The sequence below is a fragment of the Castanea sativa genome, chromosome 11 (assembly GCF_040712315.1).
Source record: "Castanea sativa cultivar Marrone di Chiusa Pesio chromosome 11, ASM4071231v1".
In the NCBI taxonomy this organism is placed as follows: domain Eukaryota; kingdom Viridiplantae; phylum Streptophyta; class Magnoliopsida; order Fagales; family Fagaceae; genus Castanea; species Castanea sativa.
The window spans coordinates 23,266,627-23,282,501 of NC_134023.1; the positions used below are offsets into that span (position 1 = coordinate 23,266,627).

The 15,875-nt window shown below is 34.7% G+C and overlaps 1 protein-coding gene across 1 annotated transcript in view; it reads left to right on the plus strand.

The window, feature by feature from the left end:
• The window catches only part of LOC142615631 (intermembrane lipid transfer protein VPS13), a 71,857-nt gene extending 58,323 nt beyond the window's left edge, over positions 1-13,534 (plus strand). The window contains exons 36-48 of the mRNA XM_075788371.1: positions 62-175; positions 264-347; positions 1,448-1,498; positions 1,584-1,763; positions 1,840-2,165; positions 2,244-2,618; positions 2,755-2,818; positions 6,457-6,603; positions 9,135-9,239; positions 9,314-9,424; positions 9,571-9,675; positions 12,304-12,373; positions 12,555-13,534. Of these exons, the coding sequence (XP_075644486.1) occupies positions 62-175; positions 264-347; positions 1,448-1,498; positions 1,584-1,763; positions 1,840-2,165; positions 2,244-2,618; positions 2,755-2,818; positions 6,457-6,603; positions 9,135-9,239; positions 9,314-9,424; positions 9,571-9,675; positions 12,304-12,373; positions 12,555-13,249 (2,427 nt within the window). The 3' untranslated portion in view covers positions 13,250-13,534. The remainder of the gene's footprint in view (positions 1-61; positions 176-263; positions 348-1,447; positions 1,499-1,583; positions 1,764-1,839; positions 2,166-2,243; positions 2,619-2,754; positions 2,819-6,456; positions 6,604-9,134; positions 9,240-9,313; positions 9,425-9,570; positions 9,676-12,303; positions 12,374-12,554) is intronic.
• Positions 13,535-15,875: the final 2,341 nt, after the last annotated feature.

The following is a 15,875-nucleotide window of genomic DNA, read 5'->3' on the forward strand; positions in this document are numbered from 1 at the left end:
TACATTCTTGATGTTGAAAGCTTGATTGACTAAATTTTGTGTGCTGCTTGCCACTTTGTAGAGGCTACGGATATACCAGCAAAAATGTGAAACCTTTGAGACTATTGTCCATTCTTACACATCTTGCCCTTACGCGTGGGATGAACCCTGCTACCCGCATCGTTTGACTGTAGAGGTAATCCTTCTTGGTTTTTTGTTTAAAATGATGGGTTCTTTCTAATGTTTACTAAGGAAAGTTTATTTGGTGTTTTTGGAACTATAAGGTACCTGGAGAACGTGTTCTTGGGTCATATGCTCTTGATGATGTCAAAGACTACATGGCTGTGTATTTGCCTTCAACCTCTGAGGTATAATTTTGGAAACCTCATCCATTATTCTACTTAAAATAGTAAACTTGATGGTTTTCGAAAAGTTGATATGTTAAATTTTTTGCTTGCATTAACTTTGCATGTTTTAAGTTTCTAAACTGATCCTTTTCTTGAATTCACTAGACCATTTTAATGAAAATGGAATACTCTTTCTTGTAAGGTCTTAATTTTGTTTTACATTTTGATTCATAATTCCAAAGTTGTTTTTTTCTTACTTGTTTGGTTGGCTGTCTTCGTTGAGTTCATTTTCTTCTACATGTCTATTAGATTTCATTGATCATTGTACTCTACACATCATTATGGTGGTCTCTAGCATACTCCCTGTATACATCGACTCTTTTCTTCAATAAAGTATGTTATTTATATATAAAAAAAGTCCAAAGATGTGAAAACAAACTTAGGACTATAATGTCAACAATCTCTTTCTCTCACCCTCTCTCACTCACGCACGTATGTGTAGATTGAGATATAGATATGGATGCAGAATACTTGACTAAATGAGATAGAGAGAGTTCGGGTGTTGTAGTTACCTAAATATTGAGAGTTTGCTGTTGTCATTTCTTGTTTTTCTGCTCTTCCATCTTGATTTTTTTTTTTGTGCTCCTAGAGGCAAAATAATACTTGTAAAAAAGAAAAAGAAAATTGTGCATGAAGTACTGTTCATATCTTGAATGTTGTATGAAAAGAGAAAGAACATTACCACTGCCATTAAAGATTGCTTGGATGATTAGAAGAAAAGCTTTTCTTAGGAAGGAGAAAGAAAAAGGGTTCACTTTAACTATAGAGATCCATGGAATTTTTTGATGAAATGGCATCAGCCTTATAAATTTTAAACATCTTTTATTATTTTACTGATTTCTTAATGAGGTGTAATTGAAACTAGCTCTATTTGCATCTTGGCATAGTATATGTTAGTAGTTATAACATGAACTAATTTTCTTATGCTCAATTCATGGTGAAACAATGTGTCATCATATTGTGGACCATAGTTCCCGTTAATTTTGTAATTGAAGTCGACCTTATAAGCATAATTTTTATACATGATTTCATTGGTGGCTTACACTACCTTTTGTCTGCAGAAGCCTGAGAGAACATTACGATTATCAGTCCATGCTGAAGGAGCAACCAAGGTGCATTTCTATTAGTTTGGTACATGCAGTAACCTATTTGGTGTTTTATTTTGACAGTATAATGATTTCTTTTTTGCTTCTGCAGGTCCTCTGCGTTATTGATTCAAGTTACCACATATTGAATGACATGAAGAATTCAAGTGCATATCACTTAAGAGAACAAGGGAAACATGCTCAGAAACAAGACAAGCTTATTGATTACAAGGAAAAAATATCTGTTGTTATTCCACATATTGGTATCTCCTTGATTAATTCTTACCCACAGGTATATGGAATTATATTGTCTTCCCATTTTCCATGGTACTGTTTTGAACTCTATTAATCATTCAACTCTTTTGCAGGAGTTGCTTTTTGCATGTTTGAAGAACTTAACGATCGATCTGCTACAGAGTTTGGATCAACAGAAGCTCTCCATTCAAATCTCATCATTGCAAATAGACAACCAGCTGCGCACTACCCCATATCCCGTTATGTTGTCCTTTGATCATGAATACAGATACAGCTCAGCTAGCCAAATAAGAACCAAGGATAAGAGTGCAAAAACAAGAAGTGAAAGATTTTTGCCAATGGCATCTGACAACTCTTGTGAACCTGTATTCTACCTAGCTGTGTCAAAGTGGAGGAAGAAAGATATTTCATTGGTTTCTTTTGAATATATAAGCTTAAGGTGTCTATTTCTGTGATTAGTACATTTCTCAGAGTCTAATACTGTCAGTGCTTATTTTGTACTGTTTAATGCTTGCAGAGTGGCAGATTTCCGCCTTGAACTTGAGCAAGAAGTGACATTAAGTTTGTTTGAATTCTTCAAAAATGTTTATTCAAGGTTCCCATTTAGGACCATGCCATTATCAGATCCGTTACTGCATTCTCATATCAGTGATATGGGTGTGGTAATGGAACCCACAGGCCAGGTTCAGACATGCGAGTATTTGAATGGAAGGGAGGACCTAATTCCTTCAGTGAATGTACCTGTGTTCAATGAAAAGAACGGAGGTAGCCTATCACTACCTTCAGTAGTTCCAATTGGAGCTCCTTGGCAGCATATTTACCTTTTGGCCAGAAGACAGCAGAAAATATATGTTGAAGTGTTTGATGTGGCTCCCATCAAGTTGACCTTAAGGTGAATCTGTTATCCCTCACAGTAGGGATGCACTTGCAAGATCTGGTTTATCTTTTTTTTTTTTTTTGATAGGAAGATCTGGTTTATCTTTAACTCTATTACTTGAGCATTATTATGAGAAATATCTCCTCAACAGTTTTTCCAGCTCTCCATGGATGCTCAGAAATGGTGTTCTTACATCAGGAGAATCTCTTATCCATGTAAGTAGCATATTTTTTTCTGAAAAATGATGTTAGGATGTGGTATTTTTTTTTCCAAGCTAAAATAGAAGAGGATTACAGTATGTTTACAGCCAGCATAGAACAGTGAGATTTAACGAACAGGATGATATATACTAGGAAGGTAGGTTAAAAAAACTGAAGATCATGTAGAATTCAGCTACTTGGAGGAGCGTAGAGAGCATATAGGTGCCAAATCTGTCAAAAAGTTCCTACTTGTAGAAAGGACGCATGGAATCAGCTTTGGTCTATGTTTAGACGTCATAATGAATGCACATAGAAGTAGGCAATCTTTATACAGTTTTAATTTGTTGCTTGAAGGAAAATTTGAAGCTACATACAAGTTTAGATATTTGAATTTCTTCCATCAATGTATATGCTAAGCTTCCTGCTACTGGTGGAGATCAACCATTCTCACTTGATGGATAAAAAACGGACAGTAATGATGTGTTACTGCACCCCTTATAGGAGGGAAATTTTTTCTTTTTTTATGATCTAAAGTTTTTTTTTAATTTTTAATTTTTTTTTTTGGTATAAGTAATGTAATTATTATTGCCATAAAAAAAAAATAGTCACCCAAGTATGCAGGGAGTATACAGTTGGGGACCATACAAACAAACACGCAAATTACATGAATATATCAAAACACTAACAGACCGTAAAGTTGACATCCAATCCAACAAAGTCCTTAAGAAAAATAATTTGAGTTCAGGCGTAGTTTTCTTTGTGGATCATCTTCTTCTTCATTGCTCTATAGTGTATGATTTGTGGACTGGTGTTCAACTTGTTTGAATTCCATTGGGTTATGCTGCAAAAGGGTCATTGATTTGTTAGCTTCACGGTAGGGCAAGTTCAGCTGGCATCACAATATTGCTATTTGAAGGTTTGTGCCACATTGCTTAATGTGGTGTATTTGTCGGGAATGGAATGCTAGATATTTAGAGGGATGTGAACAATCTATTCTTGAGATGAAGTCTTTTTTCTTTCATAATTTGCTTAAGTGAGTTTAGCCTTACAAACATGTTTATGCTTTTCCCTTCATGTTTTGTTTGACTATTGTAGTTTGGATTCTTGAATGTATTGCTCCATAGTACATTTATAGTGTACTTGGGTCTGTTTTATATTTAATAAAGTTTTCGTCACTTATCAAAAAAAAAAAAAACAAAAAAAACAAAATAGTTCTCTCTATGTCCTCGAAATTCCGATCGTTCGCCTCCCTCCATATACATCACATGAAGCAATGCAGGGCAGCAATCCACAATTGACCTTTCCGATGATGCAGAAAACAACCTGGCCAACAAGCTAACAACTCATCAACAGTCTTTAGCATCACCCAACAAACTCCAAATAAATCTAACACCATAGGCCACAAATCTACGGCTATAGACAGTGAAGTAAGAGATGATCTACTGATTCCCCATTGCATTTGCATATATAACACCAATCCAAAAGCCACATATTCCTTTTTTGTAAATTGTCAATCATCAAGATTTTCCCAAAGCAGCAGTACAAACAAAGAAAGCAACTCTAGAAGTAATCTTTGATTTCCATATGCACTTCCAAGGGAAAGATTGATCACCATTGCCAAGTAGAACCCTGTAGTAACCACTCACTGTAAATCCTTGTTCTTATTTGGTTTCCAGCACAGTTTATCCTCCCCACTTCCTTATACTGGTACACCATCAACACATCCATGAAATTTGACAAAGACTCCAACTCCCAATCCTGCACGGCTCTTGTGAAATTGACATCCCAAAAGAGTATCTCCCATTAGTGGATTGCATAAGATCCGACACACTTGCCTCCTTCTCACAGAAAATACTGAATCGCTCAAGATAGCACATAGCCAGAGAATTATTACCGCACCATTGACCCTGCTAAAACTCCACTCTAGATCCACCCCCTACCTCAAATTGGAGATAGCTTGACAAAGTAGGCCAACTTGCCTTTCCAACTTGTAAGAGCTCCATAACACCTTTTGGCATGATCCAATACACCCTAAATAGTGAAGATTTTCCCTCCTGCACATGCGGCACCAGTCTATTACAACTAATCTCTGCTTTCGGAGGTTATCTGTAGTGAGGTTTTTTCCCAAAGCTGCTGTCCAAAGGGACAAGCTAACCTTTATTGAACTTTTGGCTTCCACAAACTCTTCCAGGGAAAAGATTGATGAGATGTCGATGATGGCAATGAGAAATGAGGCTAAGTTGGTAAAAAACTGTGATTGTTTTATCTTATATAGAAGGGACGTCTTATTATGAAAAAGAAATTTATAATTCAGCCAGTTTTATTGGTTGAATATCGGTACAAAACACCATAGATGATAGACCACTTGAGCCTAAAGGCTGCAGACTAAACAACACAGAAAGAGAATAAAGATTTACTCTGTTACAACAGCAAACCTGAGACTTCAAATTTTCACTTCAACACTTCAATTCCTGGATTTCGACTCTGCCCCTTGTACTCTATTTACAAACCTTATAGTATTGCAACTTCCCATAATTGCCATTTTAGTCAGATTAAGCAGCCATCCTTACTTTTCACCACCCTGAAATTTTTTTAAAATTTTTGTTTCCATAATGAATACTTACCAGGAAGGGGAAAAAAACAGAAATATCCATAATAAAGGGAAGGAAGAAATCAGAGATGCTGTGAGAGGAAGGGCAGAATGGAATTTCCTATAGCATCCAAGCAACCTGCCACGGTTGTGTTCATTATGGTAATTGGTTGGTCTGCCATTGTGGTGTTCGTTGTGTTAATTGGTTGGTCTGCCATGTAAGCTACTGTACTCTCTCTTTCACACAGACAATTTCCCTACCTCTTTAGCGAAATTAGTTGTAGAATAGATTCTTCATGGTCTGAGATCAGCACGGTGGCTATTACTCTTGGGGCCAGTGGCAAAAGACTTTGAAAATGGACAGGCTCAGACTTGGTGAGGTAGTTAGCAAAGATGGGAAAGCAAATATGTTGGCAAGATGGATGGGAAAACACTAATTGGTGCATTAGCTAATAAAAATTGGGCTTATCCGTCCAAACAATAATTGGTGCATTAGCTATGAACCATGGCTGAGAGAATGTTAGTTGCACCCTTTATCTGTCCATGTGTGTTTCTACTTGAAAGTAAAAAGCTTCCTTGAAACCTTGTCTCTAATTGCTTTGGTACTTTAAATCTATGATCATTAAATTTTTCCTCTTTATTGTCATTATTTGTTAATAAAATTTCTCACAAAAGCTAAAATCTAGTGTTGCCACGGGTTTCAAATAGTCTATTTTCTTTCTTTATGTTCATGATTTCTTTGGATTATATATCTACTTTGCTATCCATGTTAATCATGGATATTGAGAAACTACCCCTTTTCCTAAAAGCTTAAGCAGTTAGGAAAAGGTTAAACACTATAAACATTTTCCCTCACATGTAGGCCAAAACTCTCCCTATTAGTGCGAACCAGTATGAGTTTTTTAACTTTTTAAATAGCTGGTAAAGTGAAGATAGAGTTTGAATTCATGACCACTTGCTCTGATATCATGATAACTAAAAATTTCTCAAAAGCTTGAGGTGTTAGGAAATTGTGAATTTAATCATTATTTTAATAAATATTTTTGGTAATAATTAATGACAGAGAGGTATTATGGCCCTTGCGGATGTTGAGGGAGCACGTATTCATCTGAAGCAATTGACCATTGCACATCACATGGCTAGCTGGGAATCCATTGAGGAGATCCTCATAAGGCATTACACTCGGCAACTTCTTCATGAGATGTATAAGGTAAATTATCAGTAGTTATCTAGCTGGCTCATTTTTATTACAATGTGGTTTTTAATTATTTTCATTTCTTTATCCGTGATTGATCAGTCAAATAATATCTTTGTTCATTAAGGCAGTGAGTGAGAAGAATCCAGGGAAATTAAGAGCATAAATGACTGTATGTCCGGCTTGGAAATTGTTTCTATATGCATGCTTCAAACTTTGTTGCAACCCTTGCTGTGTATTTTTTCTTTTTATGTTTTTTCCTGTTTAATTTGTTTTTTAAATTCCTAGAATTTTCTAGAATCAAATAAATGAAAATTTTCTTTGATGCATGTGGGATAAAGTATGTATTCAACCTCTACTGCTTTTGGCCAAGTATTCTCTTTCCACCACCTGTGGGACAGAGTATTTAATGCCTGCTTCTATTTTCTTTTTGCTCTTGTGATACATTTTTTAATAATTTTTAATATTTAAATTGGCTAAATATGTAAACTTTGTCATATTAGATTAGCTAAAACAGTGACTTCCATTAGCAATGCAGTGGAAATAACTATTTATATCAAATACAGGAGGTATTTTCATGCTCCTATAGCTGTAAACTACTGTGGACTTTTGTTGTCCTTTCTGATTTCTTCCATGTAGATTTCACTTGATATATACAATTTAAGATTGAAGGATATATTTTAAGAGGTTATTAGTTGCAATTTCTTAGATTTAAGGTTGGGATTATTTTGATAAGTTGTTTTTATTCTTTAATAGCATATTCCTAACATTAGTCACGTAGCATTGAGATTTATAGTTACAAGCTATGCTTAAGAGTGTTATTGCGGAATTTATATTTCTCCTTGAAAACCATCAGAGCCTCTACTCCCTCGTGATTTTGAAAATCTCGCCTCTACTCATTGGAGATGTTCAAAATTGACAAGTGAGTAGAGGTGAGGTTTTCAAAATCATAAGAGAGTAGAGGCTCTGATACCAATAACATTTATCTGTTCATTTTAGGGATGTCTTATGTGAAAATAGTTGGTGGGCTATGGCTTTAGGAAAAAAGAAAAAACTGTTTGTTGGAAATTTCCTGGCAGTAGCAAATTAGCGTGTTTAAGGTTGGTTGCTGCTGTCAAAAGGGTGTGACAAATTTAGGGTTTGCAGGTTTCACAGAGGATATAGGAAAATGGATCTGATTTGGGCTATAAAAGATGAAAGAAAAGAGAAAGTTTTCTGTGTTCAGGGATTGTGTATACCATGACAGTACTAGGTGTGCCAAAGAAGAAGAGAGAGAAGAAAACATACTATGGCCAATATACCTCAATACTCAAATGCACTCCATTATATTTATCAACTCAAATTTTTTTTGAAATTGGACATATTTGTAAGACTATTCGACTTCTTCCACAATCTGCTAGAAGGACTTTCTAATTTGCCTAGTAATTAAAAAAATAGACTTGACTCAATTACCAACAAAATAACCATAACTTGTAAAATAAATACTCTTTTGACCCTATGCCACTTTGATGCATTCTATTTAACGATGCAGATGTCATATCCATCGAACGTCATACAGGGGTCATACAGGGTCTCACATGGCAAAAACGTAATACAGGCAAACAAATACCTATAAATTTTTTAAGAAGTTCTATATCTGACTCAAAAACCCTGTATTACCAAAATTCTATGCAAACAGCAACTAAATCTCTTTTTCCATGGCTGCATCACATAGGGATTTGTTCAGGTGGTATTGTTTTTAACCTGCTCTTTTTTTGAAGGCCGAATAGGGAAATGGGAGCTTGTTTCATTAAATATCAACAATCACATCATGCTACTGTTAGATGTTGAGATGACATTAAGACTGATATTACTCATGACTTTGTGGGTAGAAATTACAAGCAACTGAGCTGCAGTTTATATGAAAATAGTTTATTTGAAGAATAAACTGAGTATGAAAGTTTCACTATGAGATATTATATATCATGGAATGAAGACGTGATCATTTTTATGTATATCAATAGTAGAATTCATATATATAGCAAATTAAATTTACATCGGCTAATGTGGCTGATTGGGCTATTCAGAATGTGGGTGGAAGGAAGTCAATGAGCTATAAGTCAGGGAATCTTTAGCAACCATGAACATAATTGTTGTGTTAAATTACCAATTGGGATAGGTAAATTTAATCATTTAACCACATACCTTTAACACTTCTCCTCGCGCCTGGGCTCACACACCCTTTTAATAGGTGAGACCCAATAAGTGGGATTTTAAATGTGAGGTAGAGTGGAGGAGACTGGGATCGAACTCAGAACCTTCTACTCTAATACCATGTTAAATTGCAAATTTTCTCACAAGCTTTAAGCAATTGGGATATGATAAACTTAATTATTTAACCACATACTCTTAACATTATGTTATAAAAGTCATCTCCTTGTCTTCTGTGAAACAGATGGAGCCTTTAAATTTGAATTGCCTCTCCTTAGGCTTCCAGTTTATTTGAGTCTCTAGAATGAACATTGTGCCACACTCTTTTCATGCTCCTTGTTTCTTTTTATTTGCAGGTGTTTGGTTCTGCTGGTGTTATTGGTAATCCAATGGGATTTGCTAGGAGTTTGGGGCTTGGCCTGAGGGATTTCTTATCAATGCCTGCCAGGAGTGTTTTGCAGGTACATAGTTTATTAGATGGCCAAAACTTGCTCCTTTGATCAGATTTCTGAAAACTAGCTTTTTCTATTGGCAGAGCCCTACTGGACTTATTACTGGCATGGCACAAGGCAGCACTAGTCTTTTAAGTAACACAGTCTATGCTATAAGTGACGCTGCCACTCAGTTCAGTAAAGCTGCACACAAGGTATCTATTTTCATCATAAGCATTTGAATGGTTTCAGAGACCAGTTTCTTTATATATATATATATATATATATATATATATATATATATATATATATATATATATATTTGTATGTATTTAAATATGAACTGAATTTCTGCTTGTAGGGTATTGTTGCATTGACCTTCGATGACCAAGCTGTTTCAAGTATGGAAAAGCAACAGATGAGTGCAGCTTCACAAAGTAAAGGTGTGATAAATGAAGTCTTAGAGGTATGTCAGTCATATTTAGTAGTTCTCATTGTAAAGGCCACCTAGATGTTTATAGAAGTGGATCCGTTGGTGCATTGTATGGGACAAATTTATATGTTTCACAAAAGTTGAGTTGCAAATTAGATGCAATAAATTACCTGTTGTACCAAAACCTTAAACCTGTTGGGAAATATTAAAATTTAATCATTGAACTCCTCCTAAATAAATGGGGCCCAACTCATGGGAATTTAACTTTTTAAATAGGAAGTAGAGCGAAGACAATGCTTGAACTCAAGACCACTTGATTTAATACAATGATAAGTTCCAATTGTCCCAAAATTTTAAGCTATTAGAAAGTGGTAATTTTAATCATAACTCTAACAAGATGAAACTAGAATGATGTGTTCCAAACCTATGGGTAGAATTCAAACAACTAGTAATGTTTTCAATAAATGAGTGGCTATTGCATATAAACTTAAAAATAGTGAAAATTATTATATAATTCATAAATTGCTCAATTAATAGTTAATAGTTATTTCTCTCTTCCACTTCGTTTCCCAAGAGCTTTGTAACTCAATGGCATTGCATGTGCTCTTTTACAAGGAGAACCATGATTCAAATCCCACTCCCTCATTTATTGTGACAATTGAATCATTAAAAAAAATGAAGTTATTTTTCTTTTTTTTAGTTGTTTGTTTATTGGTGTGTATTTTTTTGTTTATTCATTTACTTACATGATTCAGAAAAATCATGCATCCACCTATCAGTCGAGGGCTAGGGTTGCATCTCCCACTCAGAACTACCATGAAAAATTTAGTTGCATATACATTTATTTTTGAATTCCCTTTTGACATTTTTATTTTATTATACTATTAATGGCTATTATCTCTTTTAAATTCTAAACTAAAAATTATTTAAAAAATAGAAAGATTTTTTTTTTTTTTTTGTATTTTATCATATTTTAATGTCTCTTAAGGTTCAAAAGCAATAAATGGAAAACATGGGTTGTAGAAAAGGGAAAATAAAGAAGCAAAAGTTTTGATCAAATAGAAAAAAATACAAAATAAAAAGAAATTACTTTTACCTTTTAAAAGTGATAAAAGAGTTATAATAGGAGTTCAAATTCTTCATGTAATAATCTATATTTGTTCATAAAAATCAGTGAATTAGCAATAAAATTTGGAATAATTATATAATAGACCAAGAATTTGATATTGTCTTCATGTTAAACTCTTGAAGTTTTAGGTCTATAAATGTTTACATTAGAGTTTTAAAATTGTTACAATATGGTCATGTTATGAGTTAAGCAAAAAGTCTCATAGTCTGTAAATAAGGTCTATCTAGTGTCTAAAAGTCATTCTTTGGGAACTATAAGTAAAATTTTGACTATAAAAAATTGCAACATGGCTTATTTGTATATGAAGAAGACCTAACAAATATACACAATATAGTTGATAACTATCTTTTTATAAGTGTTCTTACTGTCTAGTATAGACATAAGTTCCATTTTCCTGTCCAGATTGGTTTAAGTGTATATATATAGGGTTAGATCAGGTGGTACCTGGTGGAATTCAATGGTAATATTAAACTACTTAATAAACTTGTATTGGATTAATATTTTGAAAATCCATTTGACTCCCTATTTTTTTTTTTGATAAAATCCGTTTGACTCCCTAATTATTTATTTGATTTGCACTTTCATTTTGTTTAGTGGCTTAAAATTAAAAATTGTTTTGATGCATATGGTTGCAGAAAAAAATCACTTTTTTTTCCCAGAAGTGGGCTTCTTCTAACTTCTAACGGAGGGATTTTTCATTCCATTTTTGAAGGAAAGATTAGTTCTGGCCTGTTTACTTTTTACCATATATATATAAACAAAATAATTTATTAAACTAATCAAATGAACTTCTCATTGATGTATAAGTTCAATCCTTTTTTTTTTCCTCCTCATCTAGACCAATCCATCTGTACATCTTCCTGTATTAAAAGTGATTCATGTAGCTAGTCCATTGATATTATTGTTCTATGAATTCCATTACAAGTAAATAAACCAAGAGATTTCTTATAATTACAATACACCTGGCAAATCATTGATATGATGGGAGGTTCTTTTATCATTAATTAACTCACTGAAGATAATATTATAGAATATAGATGTAGAAAGAAAAAAAAAATTCAGTTAGAAAATATTTTGATTGGAAAACTCAAGATCGATTTTGTGTATAATTTTGAAGTCATGAAATTTAAACATTTCATAGATGAGATGATTATTAATCATATTACTATTTTGCAAACATGGAAGGTATAAGGAGACAATATTATTTAATGGTGGTTTGTCAAAAGGCGATTCCATTAGAAATTTATTGAGGTGTAATCTTGACAAAATTTCAAGTGTTCAACCATGTGTTAATTGACTTGAACCCACCCCGAGTGTGTGTGTGTGTGTGGGGGGGGGGGGGTATGTATCTGTTACCGAGGTCAAATTCTAACACAGCCAATGTATATGTTGTGTTTTCCAATGTATGGGATTGTTAAATCTTCGCATAACTTGAAAACATGTGTTATCATGCTTCTCTTTTGAAGGGAAATTATATGCACTATATTATTTATGTTTTAATGTGTTGAATTGTGTAACCTGTTTAATTCTAGGGACTCACTGGTCTTCTCCAGTCACCAATTAAAGGAGCTGAGAAACATGGCCTTCCTGGTGTCCTCTCAGGTAATCAACTACTAGGATGCTGTAAATTGTATACATTTCATTATGATTAGCATAATTTCCCTCAAAATTATGAGCATTTAACGGATCAGCAACACGAACATTGTCACTTAAGATGTAGAGATGGTTTGTGGTGTTTGCATAGCAATTGACTGTGCTTTCTTGCTCATATCCCTTGGTGCAGGTATAGCATTGGGAGTCACAGGACTTTTGGCAAAACCAGCAGCTAGTATCCTTGAAGTTACTGGAAAAACTGCACAGAGTATCAGAAATAGAAGTAGGCTATACCAAATGGGATCGCAGCGCTTTAGGGCCCGTCTTCCAAGGCCTCTAAGCAGGGAATTTCCTCTAAGACCTTACTCTTGGGAAGAAGCAGTTGGAACATCAGTACTTGTGGAGGCTGACAATGATTTAAAGCTCAAGGATGAGGTCTTAGTCATGTGCAAAGCACTTAAACAAGCTGGTAAATTTGTCGTCATCACACAGAGATTTGTATTGATTGTTGGTTGCCCTAGTTTGGTGGAGTTGGGTAAGCCCGAATTTCGAGGCGTTTCTGCTGATCCAGAATGGGTGATAGAATCGGAAATTGGTTTGGAGAGTGTTATACATGCTGATTCGGACCAAGAAGTGGTACATATTGTTGGAAGCAGTCCAGATACCATACTGAGGCAAAACCAACATCATCCCAGAAAAGGTGTTGGTACAAGGACAGTACGATGGAGCAATCCTACTACTCTTCCGCTCTTCCAGACAAACTTGGAACTGGCAAGCAAGGAAGATGCAGAAAGTCTGTTACAAATATTGTTGTCTACAATTGAACATGGGAAAGAGCGGGGCTGGGGCTATGGGCATCTCCTGCATCAAGGAAATATTAAGTAGCTTAAAAGTGGAGTACATTTTTTACTGATTTGAAGGATTAGATTCATCACAAGGCCTGGCTCCTGCTACCGCCCTTGCCTGGCAAGCAAGGAAGATGCAGAAAACTTGTTACAGATATTATTGACAACAATTGAACTTGGGAAAGAGTGAGATTGGGCTATGGGCATCTCCTGCATCAGGGTAATTTCAAATAGCCGAAAACTGGAATACATTCATTTTCTGCCCTGAAGGATTGGATTCATTAGAAGGCCCACCTAGTTCCACCCTTACCTTGCCCACACCCCCCCCCCCCCCCCCCCCCCCACACACACACACACACACAAAAGTGAGCGAGGGAGCACCTGAAAAAAGAAAAGTTCCTTTGGGGCCTTTTTGTTGCTGATTGGTAATTAAACACCCCCAATTGGACTAAACACACCACATCTCCCTTGGACTGACGTGATATCTAAGCTTGAGTTCATTGGCTTCAGTAATACCTTTTTAGATAAGCTTAGGTCATATTTTCCGATGTAAAATGCGTGTAACCTCTGTGTTGTGTACATGATGTATAGTGGCTCTCTTCTTTTTTCTTTTTCTTTTTTTCTTTTTTTTTAACATTTATGTACAGCATCGTTATAAACTTTGGGTAATTTTTACCCTTGTATACGTGTAAAGTAGTTAGTAATTTGTGCAATACACAAATTATTTATAAATGATACATATTTATTTACTAATTTTAATTAGAGGATTTATAGAAAAGAATATACATAATTTAAATAGAGTTTGTGTGATTCCTATTTATTTAATATTGAATCAAATTATTTTCATAAATTATGTGATTTTCTTTTTTCCAAATGATTTTAAATCTTTTTATACCTCTTATTTATATTTCAAAGTTAGCAATGTCTTTCCTCTTTGTTCAGAATAGCTGAAAATTTCCATTTTTGTTAATTAATGGGTATGAATAACCCTCTATTCTATCTTAGTCTAAATTTTAGTCAATCTAGTTCCTTTCTCCACTCCTATCTATTTTGCTAAATTTAGTTCCTATCGTGATTTTGGCTAGTACATGACGTTAACATCTTTTTTCTTAGTCCTTTTTTATCTCCTTAGAATATAAATTCAAATTTATATATTTGATTTGATATTATTTCCATGAGAAATTTAGGGCGTTCATTTTAATCATCATAAATTTTCTCTCTTGATTTGATTTTTGAAATTTGATCCAATGAGGTTAAACTGTTGATTCATCTTAAATTCTCACTAAAGGCCTGTTTGGATTGAGGAAGAAGAATGAGGGTGCAAAAGGGAGTAGAGTAGAGTTGGCTCAAAATTAGGCTAAATTTAAGCCAACTTTACTCTACTTCTTAATCCAAACAGACCATAAAGGAACACCATAGAAGATGGATTAGATGTCCTCTTCTTAGTGCCACGAGGTGGATTTTCATCCTTGGTCTTCTAGCTACATTAGGCTTGTTTGTGGAAAAATAAACAAGTATGAGCAATTATAGATTCTAGTATTCCGATTAGTCTACTTGTTTATTGTAGGATTTACAAAGCACAACTCAATCTCAATTGACAAATATAATTCATGTGATTATTATTTTTTTATTTAAACATTTTTGGATAACGTCATTCAAAATACTAAAAGAAAAAAAAATTAGTTAGAAATTCAGCAGGTGGTCGGTTTTAATTTTATCTCGCATTCCCAAATAGTGTGCGATCGATGTTCTTCTAACAACCTTAACACCAAATGATCCATGGGACCAGGACCCAGCTTATCAACCTCTTGAACAGCAGCGGTAGCCATACTGCACAAAGTTTAATGTATGGTATCACTTATTTGTTTATCAATGGTTTCTTTATACAATTTGTTTTCTTTATTAAGTACTAACTAATAAATAAAATGTCAATTACTTTCATCTTAATCAATATAATTCACAGAGAGGACATATGAACAAATAAATCAAGGTTAATAGCAACATAAAGGGGGGCTAACTCCAAAATCATATTTTACAAAATTAAGAGTCAGCATTAACAAACACCAACATCATCACATTATGACCCCTATCCCCCACCAACACTTGAATTCACTAACTGCAACACCAACAATTTCTTATCATTAAAAAACACACACATATACTTAATAAAAACAATACCATTCAAAGGGCATCTTAATAAGATGGATAAATAGGTGGTCTCATGCTCTCGAGCGTGTGGAAGCAGTAGGAGTCTTGTAGGGTGGTAACCTTTGCAAGAGGTCAGTGGTCTCCTTAAGGTGAGGCCCGTTTTGTTAAAGTCTAAAGATGGCAGATGATATAGAAGCACTCCGGGAAAAGTTATCCCTCACTGTAGAAGAGGATGAGCAGGTGGTGTTGGGGAGCAATAGTACAAAGGCAGCAAAGGAGTTGGGCAGAAACTGTCTACTGATGAAAGTACTATCACGAAGGTGCATCTCGCTGGATGCACTTCGAAAGAACCTGAGAATGGTGTGGAAAACAAATAAAAGTGTACAGATCTCCGAAGTAGAAGACGAGTTGTTTATGGTGGAGTTCGGGGATGAAAGAGACAAAAAGAAAATTATGGAGATGCGACCCTGGAGTTACGACAAACAGTTGATTATCCTACAAGATTTTGAAGGGGAGCA